Source organism: Phacochoerus africanus, chromosome 3 (genome assembly GCF_016906955.1).
Source record: "Phacochoerus africanus isolate WHEZ1 chromosome 3, ROS_Pafr_v1, whole genome shotgun sequence".
NCBI classification, from domain to species: Eukaryota; Metazoa; Chordata; class Mammalia; order Artiodactyla; family Suidae; genus Phacochoerus; species Phacochoerus africanus.
In genome coordinates, this window is record NC_062546.1 from 199,228,471 (window position 1) to 199,244,343 (window position 15,873).

Genomic DNA, 15,873 nt, shown 5'->3' on the forward strand with positions numbered 1-15,873 from the left:
CTGCTTAGTAAGATTGCCAAATGAACTTTGGGGAATTTAATATATTTTTCAAATGATGTTTGTGATGTGGTTACGTTATGGTTTGCAGGAACTTTTTCTGTTTTAATTGCCATTATACATTGTCATGGTAGAATTTTAAATTCAATCTAGCTTTTTTTTTTTCCCCCTTCTGGCCACCCCTTGGTCTATGGCATTCCCAGGCCAGGGATCAGATCCGAGCCACAGCTGCAACCTACACCGCAGCTATGGTAACGCCGGGTCCTTTAACCCAGTGCGCCAGGCCAGGAATGGAACCTGTGTCCTGGCACTGCGGAGATGCCGCCAATCCCATTGTGCCACAGTGGGAACTCTAAATTCAATCTGGCTTCACGTGAGATCCTAAGAGTCAGAAAGTAAAACTTTCTCGTTGGAATCTATCTGGATTTCCTGATGAGGTTTACTAAGAAATATTCAAGGCTCATCAAGAAAAATAAAACACCTTAAAAAAAAAAAGCACACTGTGGAGTTCCCACTGTGGCATAGCAGAAATGAATCCAACTAGGAACCATGAGGTTGAGGGTTCGGTCCCTGGCCTTGCTCAGTGGGTTAAGGATCTGGCGTGGCTGTGAGCTGTGGCGTAGGTTGCAGACTCGGGTTGGATCTGATGTTGCTGTGGCTGTGGTGTAGGCCGGCAGCTGCAGCTGCAATTCGCCCCCTAGCCTGGGAACCTCCATATGCTGTGGGTGTGGCCCTAAAAAGCCCCCCCCCAAAAAAAAACCAAAAACAAAAACACACACACCATAGTAAAATACAAACCAGACAAAGGCCTTTTTAGTCAAACATGGATATGGAGGCAGGTAGAAGGAAATGTCTGATGGACAGATGGCATTTCACCAGCAGGTTTTATTTCCAGAACATTCTTGACATTGTATTCAGCCTGATTTTACCTTCCCCCAGCCTCGAACACCTGACGCACATCCCAAGGTGGGAGAAACTGCCAGATACCATGGCAGCCAACGTGCAGGCCAGTAAGTCTACCCCAAACCACGTCATCTTCAAGAAGACCTCCCGGGACAAATCGGTAGGTGGTACCGAGCTGAGGAGCTTGACGGTAATAATTTTTTAAAGGAGTTTTTTGAATAGACATCGATTCCAAAACTTTGTTAAGTTAATGGATGCTGTCTGTTTTCGGTCTCTGAGATGGATGATAAATGAGATATAAATTAATGAGTGAATCGCAGAAATATAATTTCTCTCCAATCTCAACCAGACTTTAGTCCCCAAACCCTTAATTTTCCTAATCTCTCAGCCCCCAGCCCCTCACCTCCAATTTTACTTCTTTTCCTAGCCTTGAGCCCAAGACACCATTTCTTTTCTTTCTTTCTTTCTTTTTTTTTTTTTTTTTTTTTTTACTTTTTAGAGCCGCTGCAGCATATGGAGGTTCCCAGGCTAGGGGTCGAGTTGGCGCTCAAGCTGCCGGCCTATGCCACAAACACAGCAACTCAGCATTTGAGCTGTGTCTGCGACCCATACCTCAGCTCTTGGCAACACCAGATCCTTTAACCCACTGAGCAAGGCCAGGGATCGAACCTGCATTCTTGTGGATACTAGTCGTATTCATTTCTGCTGAGCCACAGTGGGAACTCCTGGCTTACCATTTCAGACATTGTTTTGTCAACACCTGTAACTCGCTGGGGCCTTTTTCCTTTCATCTCCTATCGTCTAGCTGGCTGGAGAAAGCCCTGATGCTGGATCAATACAACTCTCCCCCTCTGTCTCCCAGTCCAGCCACGATGCCCTCAAACCTGGCAGGGCCTCCAGGGCCGCTGGATAAGAGAGCATCTCCTGCTGCTCCCTTTCTGTCACTCTGCACTGTGGCTGCACAGCCACCCATACTGACACCCCATGTACTTGGCAGAGAGGTTGCCACTGTTGGCTCCATCAGGGCATATTAGGTGGTCTAGATGTGTGCTTGGGGAGTTCCCATTCTCAGCAGGTTAAGAACCTGACGAGTGGAGTTCCTGTCGTGACGCAGTGGTTAACGAATCCAACTAGGAACTATGACGTTGCGGGTTCGATCCCTGCCCTTGCTCAGTGGGTTAACAATCCGGCGTTGCCGTGAGCTGTGGTGTAGGTCACAGACGCGGCTCGGATCCCGCGTTGCTGTGGCTCTGGTGTAGACCGGCAGCTACAGCTCCGATTAGACCCCTAGCCTGGGAACCTCCACATGCCCCAGGAGTGGCCCAAGAAATGGCAAAAAGACAAAAAGAAAAAAGAACCTGACGAGTATCCATGAGGACATGGGTTCGATCCTTTGCCTTGCTCAGTGGGTTAAGGATCGTTGCCAAGAGCCATGGTGTAGGTTGCAGATGTGGCTCAGATTCCATGTTGCTGTGGCTGTGGTGTAGGCTGGCAGCTGCAGCTCTGATTTGACCCCTACCCTGGGAAGCTTCATATGCTACAGGAGCAGTCCTAAAATTAAAAAAAAAAAGAGCGAGAAAAGATGTACCCATGAACTTCCTGGCCTGAGAGACCCAACCTGTATGGTTGGGGTCTCCTCATGCCACTCAGTGGCTTCATAGAGGCCGACATCCTAAGCCAACACCATGCAATGCAAGCTGCACATCTAATTTTAAATCTTCTAGTAGCCACATTAGAAAAGTAAGAAGTAGCCCTAAAAAGTGAAAGAAAGAAAAAAAGAAAAGAGGGAGTTCCCGTCGTGGCGCAGTGGTTGACGAATCCGACTAGGAACCATGAGGTTGCGGGTTCGGTCCCTGCCCTTGCTCAGTGGGTTAACAATCCAGCGTTGCCGTGAGCTGTGGTGTAGGTTGCAGACGCGGCTCGGATACCGAGTTGCTGTGGCTCTGGTGTAGGCCGGTGGCTACAGCTCCGATTCAACCCCTAGCCTGGGAACCTCCATATGCCGCGGGAGCGACCCAAGAAATAGCAACAACAACAACAACAACAACAAAATAATAAAAAAAATAAAAAAAAATAAAAGAAAAGAAAAGAAGTACCCACTTCATGCATCTTAAAAGCAGCAACAACAGGAGTTCCTTATCAGGGATCAGCTCAACAGGCTAAAGATCTGTTGCTGTGTACTGTAGCTCTGGTTACTGTTATGGCACAGGTTCGATTCCTGGCCTGGGAACTTCCGCATGTTGCAGATGTGGGCCCCCCAAAAAGCAACCCAGCAACAGCAACAAGAACAGCCAGCTCCCCGTGACCCGTCCCCTTTCTAGCTCTCCTTTCTTCACAGCCAAAGCTTGGAAAAGAAGACCTGTTCTCTTCCTTTTCCCTCCCACCCACTACCAGCTTTGCCCTCACCAGTGCCTTCTCCATCTGCTGCCAATGCAACCAAAGCCTCTGTGGTCTCCTCTATAAAATGGGCTTAAAGCTAACTCATAGAGTAGTTGTGAGGGTTAAATGAAGCCATGTGGTCAGTGTGCTTAGCTTGATACCTGATCCATGACAAGCACTAAACGACACTGGATGCAGGCCTTTCATCCCGCTTCCGTTGCTTCCTCATCCTCCCAAACTCTTTAGGGTCAAGTCCTGAAAGACCCTGTCTGCCATCCTTTTGGTGGCCCTTCACCTGCCGACGAAACCCCCGGCAGTTCTGGAAGCATCCTCTCGGCTCTAGGCTTTGTACACACTGACTTTTTTTGCCTAGAAAGCCTCCTTTCACCATCAAACCCCAACCCTTGTCCCAGTCACCTGGTTATGCTGTCCTCCAGGTCCTCCAACAGCAATAATACAAATAGCCTGGAGGCCATAGAGAGTCACTCCAGGATCCTGCAATGAAGGGGTGGATAAAGACGGTTTCATGCTGACAAAAATTATTTTGAGTGTTTATGGAAATAAAAATACGAATTTATGAATTTAAGAGGCTTAGGGAAGAAGGGGACTAGCCAGGGTCCATGGACTCACTCATTGGTGCACTTAGCAAATGATGATTAAATTCTTTCTTTTTCTTTTTTTTTTTTTTTGTCTTTTTGTCTTTTGAGGGCCGCACCCGCAGCATATGGAGGTTCCCAGGCTAGGGGTCGAATCGGAGCTGTAGCAGCCGGCCTACACCACAGCCACAGCAATGCGAGATCCGAACCACGTCTGCGACCTACACCACAGCTCATGGCAACACTGGATCCTTAACCCACTGAGCAAGGCCAGGGATCGAACCCACAACCTCATGGTTCCTAGTCAGATTCGTTAACCACTGCACCACGACGGGAACTCCCGATGATTAAATTCCTGTGTGTACCAGACACCGTACTAGATATTGGGATAGCTGAACGATGAGTGAAGAATTCTTACCGTCAAGGCACTCGTGGTGCCCTGAGTTAAAGTGGTGAGTGGCAGTGAACCCAGCCCATGCTCTCCCACCAAGGGCCTACGTGGTAAAGAGACCTTTGCTGCTGGGGACTTTGAAGTCATGGTCTTCCCTCCCCACCCAGGACCCCGTCCCCCCTTCTCCAGGGCAGGGGTTTGGGTTTATCTGCAGAGACCAGGACCCCGTCCCCCCTTCTCCAGGGCAGGGGTTTGGGTTTATCTGCAGAGACCAGGACCCCGTCCCCCCTTCTCCAGGGCAGGGGTTTGGGTTTATCTGCAGAGACGTTCGCCTGATAGGATTTCAGGACATCTCCCTCTTTGCTCAGTCCTGAAATTCTTCTACCAAGGAGGAGAAACCTTTCATTCACAGCTAGAAAGAAAAGGCTCAGCATGCAGATGGAGGGGGAGCCTCATTTGCATTGGTCTAACTTCCCACTCAATATCATCAATTAATTCAATAAGTTTACCTGTTTGGTATCAGACCTGGGCTTGATGGGAAAAGGTGGGGAGAACAGGGCCTATCCAAAGGGGTGGGAAGAATTTCTTGGAGCAGTTTATGATGTTGAGGAAAGATCACACCTTGCCTGCAATCCATTGTCTCTTCCTACATCCAAGAAGGGAGAGAGGTGATGGATGAGGCACAGAGCCAGGGGCTCCTCATCCAAGATTAGTCGAACTATTTCCATCGTTGGTGATTTTAACATGAACACGTTGGTGTTCTTTGGCCGTTTAGAAACCAGACCTGTTCTTCCCACAGGTGACCATCTACCTGGGGAAGAGAGACTATATAGACCATGTCGACCAAGTGGAGCCCGTGGGTAAGTTGAGTTTGGAGTGAGTGTTAATGCTGGTTTAAGACATCTGACAATCGCTAGTTTTGTGTTTTAAAATACTGACTTTACGACTGGCTTAAGAAGATGTGGTATTTATACACAATGGAATACTACTCAGCCATAAAAAAGGAACAAAATAATGCCATTTGCAGCAACATGGATGGAACTACAAACTCTCATACTGACTGAAGTCAGTCAGAAAGAGAAAGACAAACACCATATGAGATCACATATCTGGAATCAAATATACGGCACAAATGAACCTTTCCACAGAAAAGAAACTCATGGACTCGGAGAACAGACTTGTGTTTGCCAAGGGGGAGGAGGAGGGAGTGGGATGGACTGGGAATTTGGGGTTAATAGATGCAAACTATGGCCTTTGGAATGGATAAGCAATGAGATCCTGCTGTATAGCACTGGGAACTATATCTGGTCACTTATGATGGAGCAGGATATTGTGAGAAAAAAGAATGTATATATGTATGTGTACCTGGGTAGAAAACTGACAGAACACTGTAAACCAGCTATAATGGAAAAAAATAAAAATCATTAAAATTAGGAGTTCCTGTCGTGGTGCAGCGGAAACGAATCTGACTAGGAACCATGAGGTTGCAGGTTCAATCCCTGGCCTCACTCAGTGGGTTAAGGATCTGGCATTGCCATGAGCTGTGGTGTAGGTCTCAGACGCGGCTCCAATCCCGGGTTGCTGTAGTTGTGGTGTAGGCTGGCAGCTGCAGCTCCGATTCGACCCCTAGCCTGGGAACCGCCATATGCTGTGGGATCGGCCCTAAAAAAGACAAAAAAGAAAAGAAAAGAAAAAAGAAAAAGAAAAATGTTCAAAAAAGAAAAGTTAAGGAGGTCCTGTCATGGTACAGCAGAAACGAATCCAACTAGGAACCATGAGGTTGCAGGTTCAATCCCTGGCCTCACTCAGCAGGTTAAGGATCCAGTGTTGCCGTGAGCTGTGGTGTAGGTCGCAGACTCGGCTCGGATCTCGCATTGCTGTAGCTGTGGCGTAGGCTGGTAGCTACAGCTCCAGTTCAACCCCTAGCCTGGGAACCTCCATATGTTGTGGATGAGGCCCTAAAAGCATAAAAGACCAAAAAAAAAAAAAAAAAAGAAAAAAGAAAAAAGAAAAGTTAAGAAAAATGTTGAACAATATTAGTCATTAGGGAAATGCCAGTTAAAACTACCATGAAATTTCATTGTGTTCCTGTCAGAATGGCTAAAATTAAAAATAGTGATAACACCAAATGCTGGCGAAGATGTTGAGAAACTGGATCAGTCATACATTGCTCTTGGGAATGTAAAAGGAACAGCAACTCAATGAAAATACTTTGGCAGTTTCTTTAAAAGCTAAAATATACTTATCATATGACCCACCAATTGCATCCCAGAGAAATGAAAACTTACGTCCACATGAAAACTTTATGTGATTATTTGTAGCAGCTTTATTTGTAATAGCTCCAAACTGGAAAGAATCAAAATGTCTTTCAACTGAGAGTTCCCGTTGTGGCACAGTGGAAACTAAACTGACTAGCATCCATGGGGATGCAGGTTCAATCTCTGGCCTTGCTCAGTGGTTGGGGATCCAGCCTTGCCATGAGCTGTGGTGTAGATCGCAGACATGGCTCAGATCCTTCGTTGCTGTGGCTGAGGCGTAGACTGGCAGCTGTAGCTCCGATTCAATCCCTAGCTTGGGATCTCCCATAGACCTCAGGACATGGCCCTAAAAAGCAACAACAACAACAGAAATGTCCCTCAAGAGATGAGTAAGGATAAACAAGCTGGGGCACATCTGTTTCTTGAAATATTATTCAGCAGTGAAAAAGGATGAAGTACCAATCCATGCAAAAGCTTGTGGGTTGCAAGGATGCTTTAATGAATGGAAAAAGCCAGTCTCAAGAGGCCATATACTGTATGATTCTATACAGTAGGATATATAATATCCTCTAGATGGCAGCATTATAGAAAAGGAAGACTACATAGTGGCTGCGGGGGGGCTAAGGATAGTCTGGGGAGGCAGTTGGGTGTGCCTACAGAGGGATAGGTTTTTTTTTTTTTTCCGGTTTTTGCTTTTTGTTTTTGTTTTTTTGTCTTTTTGTCTTTTTAGGGCCACACCTGCGGCATATGGAGGTTCCCAAGCTAGGGGTCGAATCGGAGCTGTAGCCGCCGGCCTACTCCAGAGCCACGGCAACAGCAGATCTGAGTCACATCTGCGACCTACAGCACAGCTCACAGCCACACCAGATCCTTAACCCACTGAGCGAGGCCAGGGATCGAACCCGCAACCTCATGGTTCCGAGTCGGATTCGTTAACCACTGAGCCACGACGGGAACTCCGGGATAGCTTTTATAAAGGGAGATCTTTATGGGGAAGGAGCAGTTCTGTGTCCAGATTGCACTGGTGGTTTCGCCAATCTCCATGTGATAAAATGACTTAGAACTATTCACACATGACACCCATGTCAACTTCCTGGCTTTGAGATTGTACTGTAATTATCTAAGATGTAACTGCTGGAAGAAACTGGATAAAGGATACATAGGGACCTCTGTGTGCTTTCTTTGCAACTTCCTGTGAATCTGTAATTATTTCAACTCAAACTGTTCTTTAAAAAAAAGAATCCAAATGTAAAAGACTGGCATTTTTAGGCAGCAGGATGAGAATGTCCTGCAGTAGAACTCTTTCTGGAAGTTCATTTGGCAGTGTGTTATCAAAAACCAAATTCAGGAGTTCCCGTTGTGGCGCAGTGGTTAACGAAACTGACTAGGAACCATGAGGTTGCGGGTTCGGTCCCTGCCCTTGCTCAGTGGGTTAACGATCCGGCGTTGCCGTGAGCTGTGGTGTAGGTTGCAGATGCGGCTCGGATCTGGCATTGCTGTGGCTCTGGCGTAGGCCGATGGCTACAGCTCCAATTAGACTCCTAGCCTGGGAACCTCCATATGCCGAAGGTATGATCCTAGAAAAGACAAAAAGACAAAAAATAAAATAAAAAACCCAAATTCGATTCTGCCATGGATAGATACAAAGATTTATCTCTAAGGATGTTCACAACAATATTAATTACAATGGCGAAAATTGGAAACATCCTAAATACCCTTACAAAAGGGGAGTGATTAAATCATTTTATGGCACATTCATTTAACGAAGAAAATGTGTGGCCATTAAAATGATGAGTACACATTGGAGTTCCCTGGTGGCTCAGCAGGTTAAGGATCCAGCGTTGTCACTGCTGTGGCTCGTGTTTGATCCTTGGCCTAGGAACATCAGTATGCCACGGGTGCAGCCAAAAAAATATGAGTACATATTATGTGTGTCGTGTGTGTGTGTGAACAGATGTTTGTACTGCACAGCTGAGAGAGGAGAGCAGTTAACTGAGCAAGATGTATAGCGGGATCTCATTGTTTTTAGTACAAACATTCATATAAGTGAGAGTTCCCAGTGTGGCTCAGCAGTGACAAATCAACTAGTATCCGTGAGGGTCTGATCCCTGACCCTGCTTAGTGGGTGAAGGATCCCACGTTGCCATGGTTGTGGTGGAGGCCTGCAGCTGTGGCTCCGAATTGACCCCTGGCCTGGGAACTTGCATGTGCTGCAGGTGCAGCCCTGAAAAAAAAATTCGTATACGTGTTTATACAACTGGAAAAACATCTGTGCTAATAACTTGACAGTGGTACTTCTGGGTGGTGTGAATGGGGAGTGACTGTGTTTTTTCTTTGCTTAGCCTCCCTTCCTGATCTCCTTAGAATGAACATGATTGCACTGCGATGTGCAATCACACACACACACACACACACACACACACACACACAGAGACGCCTCCAGTCTCTGCCACATCCTCCCCCCCTCACTGTTCTCTCTCTTTTGGTTTAGATGGTGTCGTGTTGGTGGACCCTGAGCTTGTGAAGGGAAAGAGAGGTGAGGTGGCACTCCCAGGACTCCGTGGAGGGGTGGTCTGGTGTGGCTGGGTTCGGGGAAGCCGGTGTGTGTGTGTGTGTGTGTGTGTGTGTGTGTGTGTGTAAGGCTCTTGCACACCCGTCCTCGCTGCTTGGCCCTTTCACCCACAGCCCCTATCTGATCCTTGGGTCACGGGCCCCATTTGCACCGGAGCTCCCTGTGCCCATCTTTCCAATGGGGGTGAAGGCTCAGGGCAGCCCTTTTCTGAGGGAGCAGGACAAGGAAGGGCAGGCAGAGCCCATCTGCTGGCTCTGAGGCCTGCAAGCTCGGCCCGTGTCCTGTCGCTCTGTGCCAGCGCAGACTCGGTGGGTTTATCTGAAAAGCAAGAGACTGAGGCTGCTGGGAGGCAGGTTTTCTGGTGACTCCAGGGGCTCCGGACCACGGCAGCAACCACCCTCACAGATCTCTGGCAGCTGCGACGTGCGCAGCGAGCAATTTGGTGCTAGTGACATTGTGTGAATTAAATCGGAGCCGATCCGAGTTATCCTTAGGATAATGTCACTGACTCAGTTCCAGTCTAAATATGCCTTTTTGAATGGTTGCTACCGGCAACCAACAAGGAATTGTTCCCTGGAGGACGTCAGATGCAGGGCCGTCAGCATGCAGGGGACAGGGCCAGAAACGGCCCCCTCTGCTGTCTCGCTTCCTCCTGGGCGCCCTGCTCTCTCACACCAGAGCCAGTTCTCACCCCCAAAGCCCAGCGCTTGAGCAGGAAAGCGCTGCCTGGAGAAGGAGGCGTAAAACCGGGTCACCTCGGACACCTTCCTCTTACAGACGTTGGGTGACAGACAAGCAAGCGATCAGTGGCCCTTCGGAGCTTAGCGGCAAGGGGTCATTGTCCTTGGGCAGACACAGGCAGTCCTCCAGCCACAGCCACCAAGGGGACCGCTTCTGACTGCTTTTCCGTTGGAGAATAAAGCAGCTCGTGTGGTTGTATTTACCACATTAACGACGGTTGTGAACAGCCCATCCTCATAAGCGTGCAGTTTCCTATAATTCTTTTGGTTCCCGGGGGCACAATTTGCATCTGTTTAATCACATTGAATTTTCAGCAGTGCCGACTGGTTGAGAGAAAGCCCAGTAAGGTTCCAGCTCTGCGAAAAGGATTTCTTCTTGGAGGCGGTTTCTCCTCTCCACCTGGTCCCTTAGCGCCCCCAACCCCCCAAACTCCCCTCGAGGCACGAGGCCAGCTCAGGCACACTCTGTTTTGCTACTTAGCACTGTTCCCCTCTACTTTTTTTTTTTTTGTCCTTTTAGGGCTGCACCCGCAGCATATGGAAGTTCCCAGGCTAGGGGTCAAATCGGAGCTACAGCTGCCAGCCTACACCACAGCCACAGCAATGTCAGATCAGAGCTGCACCTGAGATCTACACCACAGCTCACAGCCATGCGGAATCCTTAACCCACTAAGCAGGATCAGGCATCAAACCTGCATCCTCGGAGTTCCCCTCATGGCTCAGTGGTTAATGAATCTGACTAGGATCCATGAGGTTGTGGGTTCGATCCCTGGCCTCGCTCAGTGGGTTAAGGATCCAGCATTGCCGGGAGCTGCAGTGTAGGTCACAGACATGGCTCAGATTCTGAGTTGCTGTGACTCTGGTGTAGGCTGGCAGCTACAGCTCTGTTTAGACCCCTAGCCTGGGAACCTCCATATGCTGCAGGAAGCGGCCCTAGAAAAGGCAAAAAGACAAAAACAAAAAACAAAAACCCTGCATCCTCATGGATTCTAGTTGGGTTCCTTACCAGTGAACCACAACGGGAGCTCCTTCCCTCTGCTTCTTATCTTCATTCTCATCTTCATCCAGACCTCCTGCCCTCAGAACCCAAGCGAACTTACACTGTTTAAAACCCCCCTGAGGTCCCTGACCTGGTGGGTCAAGAGGAGGGGCTGGGAGGATGGGGGAAACGGGGGAGGAAGGAGGTGAAATAATGTGGTTCATGGGTGGAAACTCCCAGCCCTTTAGAGTCATTACCACAAGCCGGAGGGCAGGTGCTGCTCCTCCGGAAAGATGCTCATGTCCCATCTCCAGGAGATGCTGAAAGTTGGATGCTGAGACGGGCGGGCAGGATCCGGCTGGACAGGGGCGCCCCGCCAACATGGCAAGCCCACCCCCTCCTGTCTCCCTTCCAGTGTACGTCTCTCTGACCTGCGCCTTCCGCTACGGCCAGGAAGACATCGATGTGATTGGCCTGAGCTTCCGCAGGGACCTGTACTTCTCCCAGGTCCAGGTGTTCCCTCCCGTGGGGGCCGCGAGCGCCCAAACGAAGCTGCAGGAGAGCCTGATCAAGAAGCTGGGGGGCCACACATACCCTTTCCTGCTCACGGTGGGTGACACTCTCCTCTCTACTTCACCCACAGCACCTTGTAATGTGACCGGTGGCGGTGAGGGACCAGGGCCAGAGGAATGACTTCACATTTGCGGGCCTTCAAATTGCACCCTTGGAGGAAATTCTAGATTGTAGGGGCTGTGATTGTCTTTTTTTTTTAAGTCCTTGAAAATAGCCTCCCAGCCTTTGAAGGCACCATTTCAACCTATGGTTTAAGTATTTCCTTGCATCCGACCACCTAATTATACGTGCGTGCCATGCCTTCACTTGCGCGTCTATAAAAAGAAAGCAATGCCCCCTGGTCGGCCCTGAGGAGGAGTTCAAAGCAGGAAAGAGTCTCCTGCAGGATGGGATTGCCTAGTGAAGTAAGACGTCATCTGTAGCCTTGACCACAGCTTGGGCCACTGTAGAGAAGTCGCTCCATCCCCCTCATGTGACCCCGGGTGAAACCTGGCTACGCACGGGCCGAGTTCCTGCCTCTGAAGACTTGGGCCTGAACTTGACGTGGGGGTAGCTACTGCTACCCTCTTTCCTCGCACGTTTATGGGTCTTAAGATTATATATTCCTCTAAAGTTCTATGGTGCATCCTTCAAAAGGCAGGAATGGTTTTTTTTTTTTGTCTTTTTTTTTTGTCTTTTTGCTATTTCTTGGGCCACTCCCGAGGCATATGGAGGTTCCCAGGCTAGGAGTCTAATCGGAGCTGTAGCGACCGGCCTACACCAGAGCTACAGCAACACCGGATCCTTAACCCACTGAGCAAGGCCAGGGATTGAACCCACAAGCTCATGGTTCCTAGTCGGATTCGTTAACCACTGCACCACGACGGGAACTCCCAAGGCAGGAAATTCTGAAAAGCTACATGACTGAAGCTTGAAAACATTATGTTCATGAAAGAAGCTGGTCACATAAGGACAAATGCTATGTGATTCCACTTAGGTGAGTGACCCAGAGGAGTAAGTTCACAGAGACAGAAAGTAGACTGGTGGCCTCCAGGGAATGGGGGCAGAGGGAACTGGGGAATTGATGTTTAATGGGTACAGAGCTTTGGCTCAGGATGATGAGAAAGGCTAGAAATAGATGGTGGGCTTATTGCAAACCAGAGTGAATGGACTTAATGCCACTGAGCTGTACACTTAAAATCGTTTTTGGAGTTCCCATTGTGGCCCAGCAGTAATGAGCCGGACTAGTGTCCATGACGACATGGATTCGATCCCTGGCCTCACTCAGTGGGTTAAGGACCCAGCTGAGCTGCACAGACACGGCTCAGATCCTGCGCTGCTGTGGCTGTGGTGTAGGCCGGCAGCTCCAGCTCCAATTCCACCCCTAGCCTGGGAACTTCCATATGCTGCAGATTTGGCCCTAAAAAGCAGTAAGTAAATAAATAAATAAAAGTTAAGTTTTAGTTGTTCCCCAGTAGCTCAGTGGGTTAAGGATACAGTGTTTTCACTGCTGTGGCTCTGGTACCAGCTGTGGTATGGGTTCAATCCATGGCCTGGGAATGTCCACGTGCCTCCAGTGTGGCCAAAAAAAATAATAATAATTAAAATTTTAAAAAAAAGTTTTATGTTAAGTATATTTTATCATAGCTTTTAAAAAAAAAATCACTTAGAAAATTTTGTGGTCCTGGGTGCTCCCATGCCCTGGTACTGGGAACTCGAAGCGACATAACCTTTTGGAGGTAACATGTCAACATGTATCCAAATCTTAAAAAGGTGATTTTGACCTGACAGTTCCCTCCCTTTCCTAATGGTGCAGCCTGTGGTGTAAATTGAATAAAACTGTGCTAAAGTGGCTGAAGGATATTTATGCAGCCTTGGTGAAAATGGCAACAAGGTTTGTTTGCCTTTTTTTTTTTTTTTTTTTTTTTGCTTTTTAGGGCCCAACTCGTGGCATATGGAAATTCCCAGGCTAGGGGTGGAATTGGAGCTGAAGCTGCCAGCCTACACCACAGCCATAGCAACACAGGATCCAAGCTGCATCTTCGACCTGCGCCACAGCTCATGGCAACGTGGGATCCTTAACCCACTGATCAAGGCCAGGGATCAAACCCGCATCCTCATGGATGCTAGTCGGGTTCACTACTGCTGAGTCACAGCAGGAACGCCCATGTGGGCCTCCTAACCATATAATATTCTATATCCAGAGGAAATATTTTGAGAAATAAACTTAGTAATGACTTAAAAAACCAACAAATAGGAATTCCCATTGCGGCTCAGTGGTAACGAATTCAACTAGTATCCATGAGGATGAGGGTTTGATCCCTGGCCTTGCTCAGTGGGTTAAAGATCTGGTGTTGCTGTGAGCTGTGGTGTAGGTTGCAGATGCAGACAAAGCTCCGATCCTGAGTTGCTGTGGCTGTGGTGTAGGCTGGCATCTGAAGCTCCAATTTGATCCCTAGCCTGGGAACCTCCATGTGCCACGGGAGTGGCCCAAAGAAATAGCAAAAAGACAAAAACAAAACAAAACAAAAACAAACAAACAAAAATCAACAACAAATAAATACATAAACAGACATATAAAAAAAATGGCAACAGAGTAAAGACCACTTGAAGGAGGGCGACTCCGGAAGAGGACTGGCTGAATTAAATGTACTGTCACAGGCGCGCGGGCAGCAGTGGCTCCAATGGCATCTCCCATCTCCCGTGGGGAGAAATGGGCAGGGGCAGGGTTGGTGACTTGAGCAAACCAGATGGCAGGACCTGTGTGTCATTTGGCCCCATTTCTGTAAAACATACACCAGCCACGTACGTTGGCATGTGTGTGTGTTTATGGGTGACGTGGGACGCTCGGAAGGCTGTGTTCACGCCACTCCAGGTGCTGGAAACACACGTGGACTTGCGTTTCTTTGTCTTGCGCCCCCTCTTTGCGCTTCTCCCGTATTTGCATGATGAAGGCATAACCCACATGGAATGATGTTCTCTGAACGGAACGATCTGCCATTCCTTCCTACAGTTTCCTGACTACTTGCCCTGCTCGGTGATGCTGCAGCCAGCTCCGCAAGATGTGGGGAAGGTAGGTTCCAGAAGAAATGCCAGGGATTCACTCATTCCTCCAAAAGACTTGCGAACGTAGCCTCTCCTTGTGAGAGATGCCATAACAAAGCCATGCTTGGCTTCTGGATTTCCTAACCCCAGCAGCCCTGGGAACAAAAAAATAGGTCCCGCCCCTCCTGGGCCCCACAGGTTTACTGGAGAGAAGCGGACAAGAACCAGGCAGAACAAGAGGCTCCTGGGAGCTGAGGACCAGGTGCTGCTTGTCCGGGCTGTTTGAGGCAGCACTCTAAAGGGGCCAAGGAAACGCTGGTCCACCCATGGGGAGAATCTTCCAGGCAGAGGGAACTGCCCGCACTGCAGTGGGGAGATGGGGTTCTGGGGGCAGCAAGGAGTGGGCAGAGCAGTGCTGCGTGGAGAAGGCGGGTCACAGAGGTATAGGGAGGGGTGGCCAGGGTCAGGAAGGATCTCGAAGACCATTGCAGGGGTGGGGCTTTTTTCTGAGAGAGATGGGAGCCACTGGCAGGCTTGTCGGACCTAGGTTTGCAGAGGATCACGCTGGCCGCCGAGCTGAGAGTGGGGTTGAGCTCCGAAGCGGGGAAGCCAAGAGGCTGAGTGTGTGCAAGAGAGCAGTGACCATAGTGTCTGGGGCCTCTGAGCAAGGAAGGGGGCAGTGAGGATGGGGGGAGGGGTGCTGGTACCCAGGCACTGCAGGCCTGAGGGCGGCAAGAGGGAGGGAGCTGGAAAATGAAAAGGTGGGGAGTTCCCTTGTGGCTCAGCAGATTAAGGATCCAGTGTTGTCACTGCTGTGGCACATGGCCCCGGAGCTTCCTCGTGCAGCATGTGCGCCCCCCCAAAAGAAACATAGATATGGGAAGCAAGAGTAGAGAGTGGCAGGCCTGTGCCTCAATTACGGAGGGTCTGGGGCACTGATTTTCATCGTGGGCATCCTGCCCGCTAGTGGTCTGTGAAATCGGTGCAGTGGATCAGAAACGGCTCTTAGGAAAAACAGAATCTTGTGCTAGTAGAGCAGAATGGGAATGCATCACACACAGCGTGGGGTGTCCATGGACCCCCGCCAGCCCTGCGAGCACTGCGTCTGCCCCCTGCTGCAGCCAGTGGACCACCAGAACCTCCACGCAGGGTCACTTCTGAGAAAGACATCAATATGGGCGTGGGCTGGATGCTGGATGCTCTGTGAGGTAGTGGGGGCGGAAGACCAGCCAGGATGCCTAGTCACGCTCTGCAGCTACTGAGATAGAGGGAGCACATCCTGCAGCTGGTGGCCTTGGGGCCTGTGCTGTGCTTCTCCTGCTAGTGCCATTTTTTCCCCACTGGCATACTTCCAAATTAATGGTGCAACTCTAAAAGGGCTATGGTTAAGACAAAAAAAAGAAGGTGCCACGTAATGGCTCCTGTGCAAGCTGTGACCCCCCATCCCCAGCTCTGGGGGAG

General features: G+C 49.3%; 1 protein-coding gene across 4 annotated transcripts in view; it reads left to right on the forward strand.

Annotated features, from left to right (window-relative positions):
- Positions 1-15,873, forward strand: part of SAG (S-antigen visual arrestin) — a 36,875-nt gene that overhangs the window by 514 nt on the left and 20,488 nt on the right. For all 4 annotated transcript variants that reach the window (XM_047773794.1, XM_047773795.1, XM_047773792.1 and 1 more), the window contains exons 2-6: positions 937-1,060; positions 5,066-5,126; positions 9,016-9,060; positions 11,231-11,424; positions 14,381-14,440. In XM_047773794.1, coding sequence (XP_047629750.1) covers positions 986-1,060; positions 5,066-5,126; positions 9,016-9,060; positions 11,231-11,424; positions 14,381-14,440 — 435 coding nt within the window. In that variant the 5' untranslated portion in view covers positions 937-985. The remainder of the gene's footprint in view (positions 1-936; positions 1,061-5,065; positions 5,127-9,015; positions 9,061-11,230; positions 11,425-14,380; positions 14,441-15,873) is intronic.